Source organism: Ailuropoda melanoleuca, chromosome 11 (assembly GCF_002007445.2).
Source record: "Ailuropoda melanoleuca isolate Jingjing chromosome 11, ASM200744v2, whole genome shotgun sequence".
In the NCBI taxonomy this organism is placed as follows: Eukaryota; Metazoa; Chordata; class Mammalia; order Carnivora; family Ursidae; genus Ailuropoda; species Ailuropoda melanoleuca.
The window spans coordinates 51080638-51101753 of NC_048228.1; the positions used below are offsets into that span (position 1 = coordinate 51080638).

Consider the following 21116-nt stretch of genomic DNA (forward strand, 5'->3'; position numbering starts at 1 on the left):
AGATTTCTCTGTGTTCTACATTTTCCCGTGATTTTTCTTAACCCGTGCCCATCAGATTAGCGTGAATGAAGGGTGAGGTAATTATTCGGCCATTTCTGTGTATGGCTCTCACTTCCAGTCTGACGTCATACACTGAGATTTTCATAAGCACAGGTGAGAGCCCAGGTAAATGTTACTACTACTCCTGCAATTAACCATCTCCGTGTAGTCAACAAGCAAGCAACGACTAAGCACCCACCACCTCTGAGACATCTTTCTCTGGTAGTTTTCAAACCAGGAAGGAGCAAATGCCATGGAGTGTGATGAGGGTTATGGTCCTGGTGGACGCAGGGAAGGGCGCTGCTCTGGAATCGGGGGTGGGACTGGGAGGGGTCAGAGCAGGCCTCACCAGAAGGTGAGGGCTGAATGGCAAAGCAGCAGCAGGCCGAGCAAGAAGAGAGGCGAGTGTGACAGCTGCCGTCCTGTCAGCCTCTCCTCCTTCCATCTTCCTCCACCACCCTGTCCCATGTTTCCCATCCTGGGAGAACTTTCTGAAGTGACTACCTGACCCCACTGTCCCCTCTCTTCTGGGTCTCAGGGAACTGCAGATGAAAGAGCACCCCTCATACGAACCTAACTGAGGCCCGAGCTTGGTGGAGGAACCGTGTGAGCTGTCCTGACCTGGACCCGACGTGAGGAAACTATCCACGTCTTCACAGGCACGTCGCCTATTGTAGAGAGGAGGGAGGAGACCCCGTGCTGGCAAGTGAGGAGAGCATTCCGGCAGGAGGTTAAACGACAGACTGACGTGGTTGGCCATTAGGCTTTATAAAATTGTTTTGTTTTCCATGTGTCTAGCAAGTATTTAATAAACTCCTGTATAGTAATTTTTTTTTGTTATTGGGTGCTGGTAGCTCCAGAATTTTGTGACCACTGTTGTGGTTAAAACATGTCTGCATTGCTTGTTAACGTTCCTTGGTCTAACCTTTTTCAGTATGCTTCAGTCACCAAACTCTGTGCTCAAAATATATAAATACCGTTTTATGTTGTATTCCTCCATTCATTTCACCCCCAAAACAGAAGTAAACGGGAGCTCGGAACCCAGGGTAAAATGGTAGCCTCATTCAATACATCATTAAAATGCATCTAATTTCCTTTTTTAAAAAAGTGATGTATTATATTTCATGCTAATCTTCAGTTCATAATCCCTCCAGGAAAATAATTCAGTCTTTTGACTACTTTCAAACTGGCTGGGAACCCAGTGGGGAAGGGGTAGGGTGGGGTGAGGTGTGCAGTGGGGCGATACCCTTGAGTTGATTGTGATTAAGCACCTGAGGATTTTTTACTTGTACTTTTGTGAATTGAGAAGATGCACAAATAATGTTGGTGAGTACAAGCACAGATATTTCAAATGGAGTAGAAGTAAATGCTAGTTATGACATTTGTGGGCAGTTCGGGGTTTTGTTTTGTTTTTTTTTTTTTTTTTGAGTCAAAATGATCTTGGTGTGGAAAGGTGTGCCTGGGAGGTGTCATCAGTAACTGATTTTCCCCCAGTCACCCTTGCCAAATAGGATACTCGATTAATGACAATATTATTGATTCTTTGTAAAATTATTTATGAATATGGGAAAACAATCCATCCACAGCTTAAGCTACACATACGTTTCAGGAAGTCTGACTGCACTAACAAGACATTTCTTCTGGGGCAGTCTTTTTGGGAACTTTGAAATTGTTTTTGTAAGTTGGCTTTCTTTCCTGAGATTTGGTCTCTTTCCAGTGTTCTGTGGTTCACTGTCACTCACTGAAGAGAGAAAAATGTGCCCTACACTTCCTGAGACAGTCATCTTGCTGACACAATGAATGATGGTGTTTTAAAATATTGCACAGAAAATGCTTTAAAGGAAGGTCCCTGGGGACCTAGGAGCAGGGCTGCCTCTCCTTAGAAAACCTCTTGGCTTTCAGTGCAACCTAAATCAGAGGATTAGGGACCATCACATGTCACAAATTCAAGCATATTTAAGGGCATTTTCTTTGTTCTCAAAATTCACTATTCATTTTTGATCGAGAAACCTATATAGTTCCAGCAAAGTGCACATAGGATTTCTTAACCCCTGAATCATCTTACAGGACTTTCCTTTTAAAACTGGATTTCAGTGTAAAGCAAATGAAGGGGAAAAGCCATGGATTTCACAAATACAGCTTCTGATCCCTGTGTGGAGGTAATAAATCCCATTATTTGCCCCAATTTCTTTCTCTCAACACTAAAGCAACATGTGACATGTTCCCTTCTTGAAGGGGCAGTTCATTAAACTCTCAACTTCTCTATGAATGAAGATAGAACTTAGAATGAAGATAGATATCCCAAATCACCAAAACGGGAAAAACTAAATTGAAAGTACTTTGTCTCCCAAAATACCAAATATCTAGGTTTTTTTGAATTTATCAATATTTAACTACATAATTGGCACACCTTATTCTTTTGTTTATACACTTATCCACACAAATAAATCTGATAAGCCAGTGCCTATATGTTGGTTCATCCTATTATCAGGGTATAGTCATCTGTGAGGAGGACATTTTTAAATACTATGAATGATAACAGCTGATACACGCTTTAGACTAAATCCCACACAGGCAGGGAAACCAAAAACATATTACTGCCATGTGATTCTTCATAGTTTTATGGCTTAACATCCCATTTGATATTCTCTCTCGGAAAAATCTGTGGCAAACCCACACACTGCAGTCAAGATTATAGACGGGTTAAGAAGAACGAATGTGCCTATTTGGCTTTAGGTTGAAAATAACAAACTATTCCTCATGCTGATTCTCTTGGCGCCATTATCCTGGAAAGGCCCCCAAAGTCTTTGTGATTGTCGTTATCACAGAATACGTGTGTCCTGTACTATGATACTCAACTTAGGGAGAAACCAAACAGAGAGAGATGACCTCACTTCTCTCAAGGAAAACTGAGAGTTGAACACAGGACAGGAAATGGGCTTTGCCACTTTTAGCTCCAGGCTTTTCCTACTGGTCTTTATTTCCTCATGTTCTAGAAAGATCACTAATGGTCAAGTGGAGCAAGTACTATATGATTAACCCCTATTGGGGTTTTTGCTGAAGGAAGGCTGGTTCTTTATTTAAATTGCTTGAGATATGCTTTCTCCAAAAGGTGACCTTCACACTTGGCCCTCTGGGCATTATTTCTGGAATTAATTCCTCGTGGCTATCAAACAGAATACTGACCAGAATGCTCTTCCTGTCGCTTAAATAATTGGTTCATCTCATGTGATGCTTGACCTGTTTATTTCTACCCTTAATACAATGAAGTATTTCACTAATAAAACTGTTCCTATGAAATTGCACTGGAAATTGTATGTTATGTCATCAGATGATCAGTCGTCTCTGCAGTTTCATTTGAAAGATGCTCTTTGCCCTCTTGACAGATACAGGCCTGAGTCTCACCTGTTGGGTGGGCCACTTGTGATTTCTGCTCAGCTGTGGTGGACACTTGTAGGCAGCCTGACCAGTTGAGCTTGAAGGGAGCCCCACCCTGTGCTCCTCTGCCCCAGGGCTTTCTCCAGAGCCCTGGAAGCCCCTCGGGAGCATCAGGGGTCAGTAGCCCCAGCTATTGACCCTTAACCAAAGGGGGCAGGAGCAGGAAGGAACATGTCTACAAGTGGCAGAAAATATTTGCTTGGAGTTCATCGGGAGGGAAGAATACTGGAGATAAGGTTGGAGAGAAAGGCAGGGTCCAGATCAACTTGGGTCTTATTAAGCCTTGTGAAAGATTTCGGGTCTATTTTAAGACCAACAGGAAGTGTTGTGGGGCATGGGGGAGAAATGGGAGACATGGCAGGTTTGTTTAGAAAGACCTGCTCTAGCTGTAAGGTGAATAAACTGGAAGAGTCTATGTGGTTGCAGGGAGGTCAATCAGGAGGCTGCCGTGTTAGGTGGGTCCCTTTGGGGTCTCCGTTGGCATGCGAGATAGGTCTTATATGGATGTCATGCACCAGCCTCCGGGGTGAATTCCACAAAGCTGCACAGCAGGGGTTAAGTAATGGGCTTTATTGGGGAAAGTAAAAACGTATAGGGCCAGGACAGCAAGAAAAAAGGCACAGACCCTCCCTCCAGCCTCCTGTCATCCCATGGAGAGGGCAGCCAATGGCCAGAGTACTGTTTGGTCTCACTAAGGAGCACATATCTGCCTTCTAGTCTCCCTTTTTAAGGGGCAAGCGTGAAGAAGCAGGCTTGTCAATGAAGAAATGTACAAGCCACTAAGTAAGAGGCAGTTTGGATTTGGGGAGGAATGCTTTATAGAAAATGTCTGGGAATGCCAGCTGCCTACGGAATGTTACAATCTCCATCGCTGGGGTAAAGAAGACCCCGGTTCCGTGGGACCTGAGCTTGGGTGCAGCCCCTCTCCCAGCAGAAGGGGCAACCCCTAGCCACAGCTAGCTTGTCCTCTGGGCAACCCAGAATGTCATGGTCTGACCATCCTGCTCACTGCACTGCAAGGGCTCCTGTAATGTCTGGGTAGGGGTTGGCAAACCTTTTCTGTAAAGGGCCAGATGAAAAAGTTTTTGCTCTGCAGGCCTCTCATCACAACTACTCAGTTCTGTTCTTGTATCATAAAAGCAGTCCTAGACAACATGTAAACAAATGGATGTGTCTGTGTTTCAGTAAAACTGTATTTACAGAAATAGACGACAGTCCACATTTGGCCATCATTTGCTAATCCCTGGTCTAAGCAAAAGATTATGGTAATTGAAACCGGGGAGAAGGCAGTGGAGATGAAGCAGTTTATAAATGTTTATAAGATAAAATATGTAGGACTTGGAGATGAATATGGGAAAGGCAAGGGAGAGGGACATGTCAAGGAACTCATTCAGCCATTCCACATTACTGAATAAGGTCTGTCATGGGGTAGGCAATCTGCTAGCAGTAGGGATACAACCAGTGAAAAAAACAAAACAAAACAAAAACAACAACCAGAGTTCCCTGCCCTTGTGGAGCTTATATTAAATGCGAGAAACAATAAACAGGTGGTGGTAAGTACTAAGAATATTTAAGAAGCCACAGCAACAGGACCGACTGTGCTGTTTTAGAAAGGGTGGTCAGGGAAGGCTTCCTATGGAAGAAATATTCACCCATTCTTTTTCACCCCCGATCCTTCCCCCCTTCCATCCGTTATTTCTGTGATTTCACACTGCGGGCTCTCCTAACTTTCCAGCCATGCTCTCTCAGCCTCCCTCGAGGGCTGTTTGCTCTTTTCTTAGTACCTGTGCTCAGCTGCAGCCTCTTCTCACTTGATAACTCTTCCGGACAATCCCATTGAATCCCTGACTTCAATTACAACCTAAACATTTACAGCCAAAACACGGGTCTCTGTTCAGCCTCAGCGGCACATACCAAACACCTGCTGGATATCCTTCGCCAAATCCAGAAAGTAAAAAAAGGAATTCATTTTTTCTAGTCTTCGTTCCAAATTCCCATTACTGGGGAATGGCATCACAATCCACCCAAACAAGCCAGAAACCAGGGACCCTTGCTTAACTCCTTTCCCTTCCCTCTACAGCCATCAATCATCAAGTCCATCCGCTCCTGTCTCCCTTCCTGCTGTCCTCTTCCCTGCATCAGCACTCTCACTGGGGCTCTTGCAATTACCACCATTGGCGTGATTTAATTTTTTGAATAGGTAAACTGTTTACATTTTCAAAGAGCTTAAAAGGGGTTTATAGTGAAAAGTTTTCTTCCACCCATCTCCCAGACACCCAGTTCGTCTTCCCAGAGGCAACTATTACTCATATATATATATATATATAAATATATCTTTCCAGGAGTATTTTATACAAGAATGTGTATTTATATAGTCTAACCCTTTTTTCCATCACCAAAATTGTAGCATACCATAGACGGTATTCTGGTTGTTTTTTATGTAATACATCTTTGAGATCTTTCTTTTCAGTACATAAAGAGCTTTACTGTTCCCATTTCATGTCTGAATAGTATTCCTTTGTATAAATTCAACTATTTAAGCAAATCCATTTGTTTCCAGTCACTTGTTATTATACACCACGCTGTAATCAACAGCCCCGTAGTCCAAAATTTTGCCCAGTCATTTAAAAGATAAATTCCTATTAGTAACTGGGTCCAAAGATTTGTCATTCTGATAGACACAATGGCTTTTGTTATTTTTATTAAATTATACAAGCACATAGATTTAAATCAAATAATCCCATCAGGTTTGCTACTTTAAAAAAAAGGAAGCTAAACAGATACATTCTCAAAGGCACCTCTGTTAATCCCGTTGTTTGTTTTTTTTTTTAATTTAGCCCCGTGACTAGGTAACAGGCTGCTTCGTGAATTTTCACGAGTTTTATCATTATCCATCGACTCTACACTACCGAGATGAGGGTTTGGCCTTCCTACCTGGGCCTCATTACACACTCGTATTCAGCCTCACGCACACCTTTTCCAAGGGTCCTCCCTAAGGCAGTTTTTAAGGGCTTCCAGACCGCACGCCCCTCCGAAAACTCCCAGCATTTCCCCTCGGTTGTGACGCCCCACGCCACGTGAAGCCACTAAGCCCCCGGAAGCTGGCGGGACCGAGGGCGTTCCCTCTCCAACCCCCGCCCCCTACGCCTTTCCGGCGTTCCGGCCTCTTAAACTAGGCCAGAAAAGAGGCGGAACTTCCTAATCCGAGGGCAGTTTCCCCGCGGGACTGAAAAGCGGAGTGCACCGAGTGTCGCGGGAGCAGCGCCTTGGTCCCCTGCTCCCGCGACATGGCCTTCAACTTTGGGGCTCCCTCGGGCACCTCTGGCACCGCTGCAGCCACCGCGGCCCCCGCGGGTGAGTGATCCTCTCGGACCTTCTCCCGGGGAAGAAGGGAGTCCTCGGGTCCACCCCCTCGGTCCGAGATTCTCCTGTTCGGGGATCCTGGGGGGTGGGGAGGTCCCCTGGCTGCTTGGGGATTTTAGGTGCTTCGGAAAAGGGCGGGCCGCGGCAGAGCGGGCCCAGGCGGCTCCTGAGGAGGCCGCGGGGGAATTCGAGGCCTAGCGTGTGGCTCTCACGCTGCGCGTAGGTCCCCGGAGGGCCTTGTCCTCCTAGGGTTCGCTTCCCGCCGCCTGGGAGTCATTCTCGGAGAGCCTGGAGGGCGGCTCCTCTTTCCCATTGCGGGAGACCCGCCCTGTCCTCCTCACCTCAGCCTCCGGGACCCGCGGGAACGCTTGCTCGGCTCCCGCTGCTGGGCTCGGTGAGGTTAAGGCTGGGGAGCCGCGGGCGCTGCCCTGTGGCTCCTTCGGTGCTGGCCCTTTGGTCCTTGCCGCGGGACTTCCCGCTCCTGCTCCTCTTTCCTGTCCCCACCTCCTCTTTCTTAACTCCTTTGGAGCTAAGACTAGGTTTTTCTTTGTTCCCTTCTGTAAAACCTGCTGACTTTTCTAATCCTTATCTTGCTTTCTTTTTTTTTTTTCTTCTTTCTCTCCCCTCCCCCGTTTTAAAATTTTGTTTATTTCTTTGCCTACACGCCGATCAGGATTTGGTGGGCTTGAGACTGCCAACTCCACCGCCAGTGGGTTTAATTTTGGGGGTTTCGGATTAACTGCTAATCCTGCAGTGAACTTTAATATTGGGAATTTCGGTGTTTCTACTACCTCGGCGACTCCGTTCAATTTTGGTAACAGTCTGGCAAGTGCAGGTAGATACTGCGGGTCGTTTGTGTAACGAATGTTGGGAGCTGGAGTCCAAGAATATTTTGTGGTTCCTAGTTTTGGAAAGAACAGCCACTTGCCTAATGAGGAAAGGAAATTCATTTCCTAGTGTCGAATCAAAAACATTTGTATCTAGTTTTGACTGTCTTAGAAGATTTGGTTTTAAGCAGTCTTGCAAGTTATAATGTTCCTTTGTTAAACTTGCATTTGAACAGAATATACATTCCAAGTGATAAGAATTTGGAATGGATTATTATTTTGAGTAGAATATGTTTTCCAAATTGTTACATATCTCTTCCAAAATAGTTCAGCAGTCAGGTCCATTTCTCTGGGATTCTTGGACTCCTGCAGTCATTTTTTTTTTTCCATTTTTGCTGCATCTTTCATTGGAATTTCATTTTATTGTCCATGTGTTTCCCAAGAGAAACAAGTCTTATACGAACAGCAGTATCCTGTTTTGTTTTTTTAAGGTGTATAACAACAGTAATGTATTTGATCCACTCAGCAGATTAGGATACGTTTCTATAAGATACGTAATTATAGAAAGAGCCCCCAGTTTTTTACTGGATTTTTTGAGAAATGAGCAGAGCAATTTGATTGTCAGCACTGGATTCTAGTAGGTGGCCTAGACATCTTTGCATTAAAAAAAAAAAAATGAAGATTTTAGTATCTATATGGATTGAAGCTCATTGGAAATTTGCAAAACAGAAACTATAATGTCTATATATATGTATAAATTTAAAATAGGTCTGTGTGTACTTTATATTCAGTTATCCTATAGAAAAGTCTTGTTCCTCTGCTGCTCGTATATGAGTTTATTGTCCATATTCTCTTACATTATGCTACTTAATGCCCATGCCAATTATATGCATTTGGTAAACATTATTTATTCCCTAAAATTTATTTGGGTATTTGTGCAGTATTTGTTACTGCAGTGCAAATACACCTTGGCATCTGATTTGAAACGTTTTGAATAATACTTGAAACCTTGGATTCCAAAGATAAAACTGTCTGTTATCATTGAAGTGTATTTAAAGTGATCATGTATCACTGTCATTGGTATGTTTATTTTTCCTTGTTTGCTTAAAATTGGCACTGGGTGAAACAACATTATTCTGAAATTTGTGTTTCCGAACAAAGCCACCCAGCTTGTAATTCAACAACAATAAATAAACCGTTGATATTTGCTTGATTTCATGTTCATTTGGAGTTATCACTGTTAAGGATTGAGTTGTGATAATATCACTGTATTTTAACCACTTTTATATATGTTCATTAACTGAGCCTTCAGCAAAGGGATGATAGAAATTCTTGTTTATTTTGTGTCTTTGCAGATCCACTATTACTAGTAAACATTTTTGGCATTAGGAAGCATGATAAGATACTGATATTGTGTAGCCAATTCAGAATATATCATAGTTTTTCTGTAGAAGGGAAGAATAATGAAAAAGATTGAGAACAATGTCATATACTCTTAGGTGTGTTTTTTTTTTTTTTTTAATCAAAATGTTTATGGTTTCCAATACTGCAGTAAGACATACAAGAAAATAGAGTATTTGGTTATGGCTACAACGTGCAGTCTATTCTTAAGTAATTTTCCAAATCAAAATTATATGATGAATATCAGAGGATTGGGGTTATTTCCTCCTTATAACTTTTATGTAACAAGAATCTGTCTTTATACTAGAAATATATGAGATTTAAAGTTAGAATTGCAAACAACTGTGGCATAACAGCACTAATGGTTCAAACTTTTTTTTTTAAAGTCTTTTTTTGGCACACGTTGGTAATCAGGTAAAAACTGACAAGAGAAAAAAACCGTAAAACAATATTAGATTGTCTATATTCCATCCCATTCGTATGTCAAGTTACATATGGTTATGATGAGTTGCATTTCTAACCTTACCTGAAAATGAAATTTGTGTGTCTGTCAGTTGCCAAACAGTGCAGAGAGCTGTGCTGGTTCTGTGCTCCTTCCCTACCACTGCCTTCCACTTGGGGGGGGGGGGGTTTCTCCCCCTTATCCCTTCCTTCAAGAAACACATTCTTGTTGTAGGGAGGTCAGTATGTTTCCTTTGAAAAGTTCCTAAGTTTTCATGAAGACTAAGTAGAAATATAAGCTAAAAGAGAATATAAGTTAATTCACCAAAGCCAAAGTTGCAAACTGGCACCACAGCCTGCCAGTATGATCTGTTTGACACACTGTTTTAAAAACACTTGAATTTGTTGCCAAGAAAAAATTGAATTAGGGTTTAAAATTCTGTAAATTTCACACAGAAAATCTAGATCTTCTGTTTGTCTTGGGAAAAATAAGAATATACAACATGACTAAGCTACCATTCTCCTGTGGCAGTAATCTGCTGGAATTTAGAAACTGCTGCCACTTTTAAAAACTCTTCACATTGAACAGTTCTGCCCGTCAGTAAACACCCAGTCTACTTCACTCGTTAATGTTCTCAGCCTAAATCTTGTAGGCATTTGAATTTGCAACTCCTATTCTAAAAAGTACATGCGTAGCCATTTTAGAGGTTGTTAAGCATGGTAATAGGCTTAACATGTTTTCTTAGCTGTAACTGTTGATCAGCCCTTTAGTTGAAGGGTATATATTGCATTGTGGTATTTCTATTTTAAATACTTAGTCACTTATTTCTTGCAACATATTGACTTATTGATTAGTAGTATAGTTTTTAAAAAATGGAAGTTGAAAGTAGAGAAAGGAAAAATTAGATCAAAATATTTTGTCTTTTTATGTGGCAATGACGTAAAATAATTTGAAAAAGAAATTAGGTATATAAAAGATTCTTCTTTTCTGTTTTATTTATCCTTTTTAAATTAGGTGGGTTTGGAGGATTTGGGACAACATCTACAACCGCAGGTTCTGCGTTCAGCTTTTCTGCTCCAGCTAACACAGGCACTACTGGTAAGAGGCTATCTTAAGTCATTTGTAGAAGTGAATGAGCTAGAGATCAGATTTGTTTGTTTGTTTAACTTATACAATTTAAATTTTTTCCTTCAAAGGACTCTTCGGTGGAACTCAGAACAAAGGTTTTGGCTTTGGTACTGGTTTTGGCACAACAACTGGAAGTGGTACTGGTTTAGGTACTGGTTTGGGAACTGGACTAGGGTTTGGAGGATTTAATACACAGCAGCAGCAACAGCAAACTAGTAAGTATAAGAGGCCTTCATCTTACTTCAGATATAAAACTAACATATAGGTAACATTGAGTGCACTGTTCAAAACACTTTCATAGATATCTCTTTTTTTGAAGATTTATCAATATTATGTTCCACAAGACTCCAAAAGCTACTTCTCTAGTTTATATATATTGATAGCAACTGGGGAGAAGACTCATTGGCAGGATCAGGATTATAAAGCCTCTGTGTTTAATAGCATTCCATTTAAATTTTTGTTGTTGCTAAAAGTAACACAAAAAAAAAACTGCACAAAATACAGCTTAATGAATTACATATAAGGTGAATGCCCTTGTAACCACTGCCTGTGTCAGGAGGTGGCCTCTGGCTATACTGTCTGTGATATGTCTAATCTTAGTTATGTGCTGACTTCCTGGACACTACCTCTTATTCATTGAAAACTTTGGCAATGGGCTGTTAGTCTTGTTTTTCTTTTCAACTTCTGTCTGTGAGGGTTATTTAAGCATCACATGGCTATATATTCAAACAGCCATGCCACCTACCTTTTATTCCAAAGACCTCTTCCATTTCTCTTAAACAGTTCTTAACCTGGACCTTGGCAACATCTGAAAATGTTCTGATTTCAAAATCACTAATGTGAACATCCCACAACCTATTGTTCTTTTAGCCTACCTTTTTAAATACTTCGAATATAGCTGTCCCTAGACCTCCTTAGTTCTTTAGACCAGTGACATTTTCATTTAGACCATTAGACCATTTAGACCATTTAGACCATTTTCTGTTCTTCCATGAGCTCCTTCTTATCTTCACTATCCTCTCTAATTAGCTTAGAATCCATGTCCTTCCCTTTCAGTCACTGGTTACCAATATGCTAAACTTCCTTCTCATTGTATCATGTGTCTGAGGGGGTAAAAAATCCCAAGCAGGTGAAAGCCCAACTGTCTATCTAGATACTGCTTGAGAAAATCACACAATACAAAAGATTGAATAGTACTTCTAAATTCTTAATCACTGACTTAAGTTGGGGGCCTCAACATTGCCTGGTAATTCTTAGAAGTTTCTTTATTTAATTTATTCTCCAACCTTCTATAACAGTTAAACCTTTATTGTCCTCAAATCTCAGATTTCTCTGTTCTTATTTTTAGCAGACTGCCTTGACCTCCACTTCAAAGAGAAAATAAAATCCCTCATTGCAATTCCTTCAGCTTCCTTCTACCAAATCTGTTTACCTCCCTCCGTACTCATCCTTTTCCCTTTTCACCTGTGCTCTGGATCTCATTCTTCCAAGCAACCCTTGTACTATTGATTATTCTTTCCAGCAACACCCCTCTCCCCAAAATAGTCTTCATCTTCTCTCCCCAAAGATCCTTCTTATCCACATTTAAACAACCTGAAGTTTCTTTCTTCTTAAAAGAGTAACCACAAAACAAAACGACTTTAATCTCACATCACACTTCAGTTGCTGTTATCTTCTCCCCTTTATAAACTACATGAAATAGTTATGGAAAAGGGGGATCCCCTTCTGTTGTCTTCTGTTACCTCTTAGCCCACACTGATCTGGATTCTGTTTTCTTGTTCTACTCAGTTAAGATCATTAATCCTCTCAAATCCAATGAATACTTACTGTTCATTATGTAAATTAAAATTTTAATACACAAAAATAAGAGTAAAATGACCCCATATTCTACTGAATAGGTTCAACAAAAGTCAGAATTTGCCACACTTGTTTTATCTGTCTCCTTCCCCACCCTTTTTTTTTAATTGCTGAAGTATTTTAAAGCAAATCCCAAACATATCCTTTCACCCTCACTTTACTGTGCTGCTCTCTTTAAAAACATAGACTTCATTCCAACTTACCATTAATAAGTCCTTGGTATCATCTAATAATCACATTTCCCCATATATTTCATTAAGGTTTTCTTCAGCTGGTTTATTCAAATCATGATCCAAACAAGATCCCCACATTCATTTTCTTGTTATGTCTCAAGGTTATTTGTTTTTGTTTTTTTAGAAAGAAAAAGTGTGCAAGGGGAGGAGGGGGAGGGAGAGAGAGAATCTTAAGCAGGCCCCACACCCAGTGTGGAGCCCGATGCAGAGCTGGATCTCACAACCCTGAGCTGAAATCAAGTCAGATGCTTAACCAACTGAGCCTCCTAGGCGCCCCTCAAGTTTCTTTTGAGTATAGAGAGTTCCCCACTTCTTTTTTTCCTCCTCAAGAATTATTGGAGGGGCGCCTGGGTGGCACAGCGGTTAGGCGTCTGCCTTCGGCTCAGGGCGTGATCCCGGCGTTATGGGATCGAGCCCCACATCAGGCTCCTCTGCTGTGAGCCTGCTTCTTCCTCTCCCACCCCCCCTGCTTGTGTTCCCTCTCTCACTGGCTGTCTCTATCTCTGTCAAATAAATAAATAAAATCTTTAAAAAAAAAAAAAAAAAAAAAAAAGAATTATTGGAGAAACTGGGCCAGCTGTGAATTCTAGATTTGTTTCCTTGTAGTATCATTTAACTTTATCCCCCATTTTTCTGGTAAATGAAGTTAGCTTTAAGTACTTCTTTAGGTTCACGTTTGACTTTATGGCATGGATACTTCATACTGCATCACATTAAAAGGTGTATCCCTCTTTTGGTGATGCTAAGATTGATCATTGGGTTCGGGGGTGACAGCCAATCTGCCTTGTAAAGTTCACCTTCAGTCTTTAACTTAATGGTTTCATTCATTGATGATCATTGCTTCAATCAATTATTTCTTTTTAATTTTTATTTATTTTTTAAAATTTTTATTTATTTTGATGTAAAGTTCAATGATTCATTATTTGCGTATAACACCCAGTGCACCATATATATGTGCCCTCCTTACCACCCATCCCCAGTCTATCCCATTCCCCCACCCCCCTCCCCTCTGAAGCCCTCAGTTTGTTTCTCAGAGTCCATAGCCTCTCATGCTTCATTCCCCCTTTCTGATTACCCCCCCTTTCTTTATCCCTTTCTTCCCCTACCAATCTTCCTANCCTCCTAGTTCTTATGTTCCATAGATGAGAGAAATCATATGATAATTGTCTTTCTCTGCTTGACTTATTTCACTTAGCATTATCTCCTCCATTGCCGTCCATGTTGCAGCAAATGTTGAGAAATCGTTCTTTTTGATAGCTGAGTAGTATTCCATTGTATATATGAACCACAACTTCTTAATCCAGTCATCTGTTGAAGGGCATCTCGGTTCCTTCCACGATTTAGCTATTGTGGACAATGCTGCTATGAACATTGGGGTGCATATGGCCCTTCTCTTTACTACGTCTGTATCTTTGGGGTAAATACCCAGTAGTGCAATGGCTGGATCATAGGGTAGCTCAATTTTTAACTTTTTAAGGGACCTCCACACTGTTTTCCAGAGTGGCTGTACCAACTATGTAGAAGGGATCCCCTTTCTCCACATCCTCTCCAACAATTGTTTTTTCTTGCCTTGTCAATTTTTGCCATTCTAACTGGCGTAAGGTGGTATTTCAAGGTGGTTTTGATTTGAATTTCCCTGATGGCTAATGATTTTGAACATTTTTTCATGTGTCTGTTAGCCATTTGTATGTCTTCATTGGAAAATTATTAGGAGTTGCAAAATGGTGATTTTCTAACTCTGCCCTCCCTTCCGAAGTACAATTCTTCTGTAAAAGGAAGTTTTTATTCATCCCCCAAGATTGCTTAGTCACCCTGAAATATAATTTGTATAGGAAAGGCAGGCTAAATTCTTTTTAATTGGCAGTTTTTGTAGGAAGTTGTTGGTGGCCCACTTATTTCCAGTGGTGTCCAAGGAATTGAGGTTTTTAAAATTTTTTATCTTTAAAAAAATATAATTCTGAACGCAAGAGTTTTAATAAATTGAATGTGCTTGACTTGGCTGCATTCATTATTCTTTTTGATGATCAAATTGTCGGTTTTGGCCTTTATGAGCCCTTAACTTCAACAATAACCTGGTCTTTTTTTTTCTTACCTAATTGCTTAGTACTCCTTATTGCTTCTACTGGTTCATCTTCTCCTTTTTACCAGAGATTTGCACATGCTGTTCATCTCTGCCCCTACATCATGGCCTGGCTGACTGCTTCCTTTACGCCTTAGTGAACTTCTAGTGGAGCAGCCTTCTCTTGACCTCCTGCCCCCGACTTGGTTAGCTCCCTGGTTTAGTACTCTCATAGCTTCTGTATTTCTCTGAGGAACTCATCACAGTTGTTACTGTTTGCTTGATGTGCTCAGTTTGTTTACCACTCTGTCCTTAGTATTTAGCTCTATGTCTGCCATGTAGTGGATACTCAATTAGTATTTGTCGAATGACTGAATGTATGTATGTGTGATATATAAAAGGAGGCTAGACTATATATTGTCAGGAAATGTAAAGGAAAAGAGCTCTCCAAGGAAGATGTATGTTCAATGAAATTTGAAGATTTTCTTGGGAGCTGAGGAGTAATCAACAGCATGAGGGCCCTGAGAAAGTAGAAAGGTATGAGAAGTCAAATATGGTAAGATTTGAAAAGAGTGTATTGGGTTTTGTAATTTGAGTTCCTCAATGCCTTCCAGCTGGTGAACTGAGTAGACTAGTATGGCTGTAATCTGGTTTGAAGTGTAAAAAAGAAGCTAAATGTAAATCAGTAGAGATCATAGTTTATCTCATTTAAAAGCTGGAGAGAGAAAGCCTAGGAATTTCTTGGCCAATGCTACAATAAATAGCTTATTTTTTTTAAAAAAGGTTTTATTTATTTGAGAGAGGGACAACAAGTGGGGAGAGGGATGGGAGGAGAGGGAGAAGGAGACTCCCTGCTGAGCAGGGAGCCCAATGTGAGGCTCGATCCCAGGACCCTGGGATCATGAACTGAGCTGAAGGCAGATGCTTACCCACTGAGCCACCCAGGCGCCCCTACAATAAATAGCTTATTGAGCTTATAATAACCAGGATACAAGTCTTCTGGCTTGTAGTCCAGTTCTTTACAATTTTTATATGTGCCCATTTGGAAATTAATACTATTCATCTGGAGGGTAACAAGAGACCCTCTCTAGCCCTGTAGCAGCCCCAAAGACCTTGTGGTACTTAGACTCTTTAGACCTGAAAGAAAACTTAAATATAATCTAATATAGTGACCCTAAAACTCAGAGCATTTTGATATTCATGATTTTTCTCTCCTCTCTATACCATTTGTATTAAGAATTTTAAGTCAGTTTACTTTTAAACATTACATATTTATTTTAAAAGGAAGATTTGTACTACTGCTATAACTGGAAAACCAGTATCATTTGCTATAAACATAGGATAACTGAAATTAAGTACACAGAAAATTTAGTGTTAATAGAGTCTAGCTAATTCTTTTGCCTTAAGCTCTAAGCCTTAGACTCATTCTTTCCCTTGGTAAAATGTGAGATAAGCAGGTGTTTTGGGGCGTCTGGGTGGCTCAGCCGTTAAGCTCTGCCTTTGGCTTGGGTCATGATCCCAGGGTCCTGGGATCGAGCATCACGTTGGGCTCCCTGCTCACCTGGAAGTCTCCTTCTCCTTCTCACACTCCCCTTGCTTGTGTTCCCTCTCTCTCTGTCTCTCTCTGTCAAATAAATAAAATCTTAAAAACAACAACAGGTGTTGTGAGTCATTAAAGGCAGACTAGCACTGAACTGAGACTTTTAAAATATATTATCAGATAATTAAAAGGTAACTTTTTGTTATGTGAATTAGTCCATTTAGTGACTCCACTGTTGCCTGACAGCTATAATTTCATGTACTGGGGATACTTACTTTCCACTTTGGAGATACTGATCTGATCTAACAACTTTACCCTTTCTGTTGGAGAAATTGTAGCACAGAGAAGTAAAGTAAACAAAAATCATTTGTTCTTTTTACTATATATTTCTTTGTAGTAAGAGAAGGAAAAGTGATTAATTTGCTATTGATAAAACACTGATATAATGATTCTTTCTGCTTATTTTGTGTCCTCCGATTTGTATTTATTATACACATATAATAGCAATAAAGGTTAGAAAAGTTTAACATTATAAGGATTATCCTAGTATATTAGTTCCCTAATGTTGCCGTAACAAAGTAGCACAGACTTAGTGTATTAAAACGATATGAATTTATTATCTTATAGTTCTGGAGATCAGAAAGTCAGAAATGGGTTTCACTGGGCTAATATCAAGTGTTGGCAGGGCTGTGTTACTTCTTGAGGCTCTAAGGGCGAATCCATTCCCTGGCCTTATCCAGCTTTTAGTCTCTCTCCGCATTTCCTAGCTTGTAGCCCCTTCCTTCATCTTCACATCTCACTTTGACTCTGACCTCCCCCTTCCCTCTTCAGGACCTTTATGATTGTGTTGAGCCCACTTAGTGATAATCCAGGAAGTCTGAACTCAATCTCTTAATTTCATCAGATCTACAGAGTTTCTTCTGCTATGTAAAGTAACATATTTACAGATTCTGGGGATTAGTATGTGGACATTGAAGGGGAAGGGGCATTATTCTGCCTGCCATACCTAGGATCTGAATTGATTCTTATTTTTTTTTTTGAAATACTAATTATGGGGTGCATTTCTAGCATTAGGTGGTCTCTTCAGTCAGCCCACACAAGCTCCTACACAGTCCAACCAGCTGATAAATACTGCAAGTGCTCTTTCTGCTCCAACGCTGTTGGGAGATGAGAGGGATGCTATTTTAGCAAAATGGAATCAGCTGCAGGCCTTTTGGGGAACAGGAAAAGGATATTTCAACAATAACATTCCACCAGTGGAATTCACACAAGAAAATCCCTTTTGCCGATTTAAGGTATTAGTATTTCTTTTGATCCTCACTTGAAGAGTGTGTGTAAGAAAGAATGTGATATTTGGATTAAAATAATATGAAGAAAACAATTGCTTGGTCTTAGTACTCCTTGAATATGGTAAAATTATACTTTTGTTTTAAAGATATAGAAGTTATTAAATTGAAGTGATTTCATACATATATGTGATTGAAGGTGACCAGCGTATGAATGAAGGAAGGTATGATCAGAATGTAATTTAAAACTGAGGAAAAAATGTTAACAGAAGGAGAGTGGTCTGCTTGATATCTGTAAAATGGAGACCCAAAACTAGAATTTAGTGATACTCTTCTAACATCGTCCGGAATGTACACCATAGCCAGCAGACAGAGTATATGTTCTGTTGGGCTTGCATAATTCTGTTGTCACTGTTATAGCTGGATGCCAAAGCCATTAAAATAGTACAATCCTTTTCTTTCTGATTCCATGCCTACCAAACAACCTTCTCAGTTGAATTTGACTTCCCAGAGATTGTTTCATCAGCCAGTGAGAATATTTAGGTCTACTTGATGGCGTATTTTTCATAACTTATGTATTGCAATCCAGTTTATACTTCAGCCGCTTTTTTTTAAAGACATATTTATAATTTTTTAGAGAGTGCGCATGTGAGCAGCGGTGGGGGGGGACGCAGAGAGGGAGAGAGAATCCCAAGCAGATTCTACAAGGACTGTGGAGCCTGATTTGGATCTTTATCCCACAACCCTAAGATCCTGACCTGAGCCAAAACCAAGAGTCAGACGCTCAACCAACTGAGCCACCTAGGTACCCCAGCCACTTTGCAGTGGCCAAAAAAAAAAAAAAAAAAAGCCCTGTTTTTCTTTCCTGTATCAGTCTCTAATCAATATGTATGTAAGTCTGTGTTTGGAGCTGCAAGGCTGAGGATCAGACCCTTCTCAACATGGTTAAACAACAAAAAGTGACTAGCTTATCTTACTAAAGAACATCTATCTCATCACTCTAACAAAAAGAATTTTTAAGTGTATGTAGTTGAAATTTTAATACTTTTGTTTACTAACTTAAGAGCTATACAGTGGACCTTGGTTGAATATAACTTTTTTTTAAGTTGATACATAACATACATATGGTAAAATGAGGACTAGTCTAGAATGAATTTAAATTTCTTTTTTAAAAGTTGGATTGTGGGGCTCTCTGGGTGGCTCAATTAGTTAAGCAATCAGACTCTTGATTTTGGCTCAGGTCATGGTCTTAGAGTCGTGGGATCCAGCCCTGCATAGGGCTCTTTGCTCAGTGGGGAGTCTGCTGGAGATTCTGTCTCCCCTGCCCCATCATAAATAAATCTTTTTTATAAAGTCGCATTATAAATGGTGACAAAAGAAAAGGCTTCTATCTAAAAGAGTAATTAATTCCTTACGTATAATTTGTCATATTTAATATTATGTTAAAAACTAACATGCTTCGTAAAGTTTTGTATTACATGAAATCATACAGTGATGTAGACATTCTTTTATAGTTTGTAATATTGTAAGTTTGACAGTGTTATGCTACTTTAAAAATATTTATATTTAGAAAGAAAGTATGATAAATCATATCTTTGTATATCTAAAACTTAGCTTAAGATTCTGTAAGTCAATATAGGAAAATAAATTAGGTCTTGGTCCATGACTTTGCAGTCATTTTTATGACATGCATAATTGTTTCATCAGAGTTCAGAAACACCCAACAATAATGAATATCAAAGTTTTTTAGAGGAGAAGGCTATTTGGTTACTCTGTTGAAGAGGAAATTTTAATTTCACTAAGTTTATATTATTCTTGGGTAAAATAGCTTCTTTTTATACTTGTGTGATGACCTAGGGCACAGAGTCATGGGAAAAATAATTATTTCCTTCATTAGCAGACATTAAGCTGTTTTAGCAGATATTTAACATATTAATATTAAACATCTGATGTAAAATCTGTACATAGTTTTGATATTGTTTATTTTGTCATTCTGCAGGCAGTAGGATATAGTTGTATGCCCAATAATAAAGATGAAGATGGGCTAGTGGTTTTAGTTTTCAACAAAAAAGAAACAGATATTCGAAGCCAGCAACAGCAGTTGGTAGAATCATTGCATAAAGTTTTGGGAGGAAACCAGACCCTTACTGTAAATGTAGAGGGTATTAAAACATTGCCAGATGATCAGTAAGTATGCATTAAATATACTATATACTTCTATGTGTCTTGTCCAAAGAGAGTGATCCAATAGCATGTTTGATGATAAAGCACAAATTAAATCTTAAAGCAGAATGTTATTACTCAGCTAGTGGTTATTCAGTATTTACAGTAACATTTGTTTAAAAGCTTTTTTCTTAATCTTGGAGTTATTTTATATCTGTCTGTCTATCTATCTATCTGAGGCGGGAGGGGCAGAGAGGGTTGGGAGAGAGAATCTTGCAGGCTCCATACCGTGTGGAGACCAGATGCGGGGCTTGATCTCACAACTGTGAGATCATGACCTGAACCGAAATCAGGAGTCGGACATTTAACCGACTGAGCCACCCAGGCGCGCCTTAATCTTGGAGTTCTTAACTTACTGGATGCTAATAATTCCTTAGATTTTTTTCATTCAGAAACAGGAAGAAACATTAATCATGGCTGTGTGTGCAAATCAAAGGCCACAAAGGTGTTACTGGAAAGTTTTAACTGATTACTATCATGCTCATTCTTGGATATATATGACTCATTTACTTATGTCTTCTGTATAATGTTCATACTTAGTGGCAAAAACATCTACTTTGGGATATGTTGGGTTAGAAGAATTATTGCTAGTGAGATACAATAACTGAGATCAGATAAGCTTCAACAGAAACTTCAAAGTACATCTCAATCCTGAAAAATATTGTAACATTTACATAGGACTTTGCAGCGAAGCAGACCTTTTACAAATATTATATGTCTGTCTCATTTTAACTTTATCATTTAAGTTGATTTACAAGTGAACATAACATTAAGTAAGGGTTCCTTATTTTCCAAGATTTCAGAAAATACTATTATCTCTCCTAAAACAGTGATTTCTGAATTCAGCTAGCACCTTTCTAAAATCACATGCTGCACTGATACGGAGTTGTAGCTATGAGTTGTGTGCTATTTTATAACTTGGTTATTTTTCCCCCAGGACAGAAGTTGTCATTTATGTTGTTGAGCGTTCTCCAAATGGTACTTCAAGAAGAGTTCCAGCTACAACACTATATGCCCATTTTGAACAAACTAATATAAAAACACAGTTGCAGCAACTTGGTGTGACCCTTTCTATGACTAGAACTGAACTTTCTCCTGCACAAATCAAACAACTGTTACAGAATCCTCCTGCTGGTATGTTTTTAGTCACAGAGTTGAGGAAATGAAAGATTTAGAAATATATATGCTACCTCTATTTTGGGAGGTATTAGTGGTTATTAATAAAACCAATGTCTATCATGTCTGCTAATTTGGGACAAAGTTTTGAATGTTTTCATTGT

The 21116-nt window shown here is 39.8% G+C and overlaps 2 protein-coding genes and 1 long non-coding RNA gene across 3 annotated transcripts in view; 2 read left to right on the forward strand and 1 right to left on the reverse strand.

Annotated features, from left to right (window-relative positions):
* Positions 1 to 3344, forward strand: part of SCARB2 (scavenger receptor class B member 2) — a 78210-nt gene extending 74866 nt beyond the window's left edge. The window contains exon 12 of the mRNA XM_002924734.4: positions 578 to 3344. Within this exon, the coding sequence (XP_002924780.1) occupies positions 578 to 616 (39 nt within the window). The 3' untranslated portion in view covers positions 617 to 3344. The remainder of the gene's footprint in view (positions 1 to 577) is intronic.
* LOC117804421 overlaps positions 1 to 7303 on the reverse strand; it is a 28756-nt gene extending 21453 nt beyond the window's left edge. Inside the window, exon 1 of the long non-coding RNA XR_004628842.1 lies at positions 7182 to 7303. This is a non-coding gene — a long non-coding RNA (uncharacterized LOC117804421). The remainder of the gene's footprint in view (positions 1 to 7181) is intronic.
* The window catches only part of NUP54 (nucleoporin 54), a 29723-nt gene continuing 15281 nt past the window's right edge, over positions 6675 to 21116 (forward strand). The window contains exons 1-6 of the mRNA XM_002924733.4: positions 6675 to 6831; positions 10525 to 10608; positions 10707 to 10853; positions 17396 to 17622; positions 19613 to 19800; positions 20774 to 20970. Of these exons, the coding sequence (XP_002924779.1) occupies positions 6765 to 6831; positions 10525 to 10608; positions 10707 to 10853; positions 17396 to 17622; positions 19613 to 19800; positions 20774 to 20970 (910 nt within the window). The 5' untranslated portion in view covers positions 6675 to 6764. The remainder of the gene's footprint in view (positions 6832 to 10524; positions 10609 to 10706; positions 10854 to 17395; positions 17623 to 19612; positions 19801 to 20773; positions 20971 to 21116) is intronic.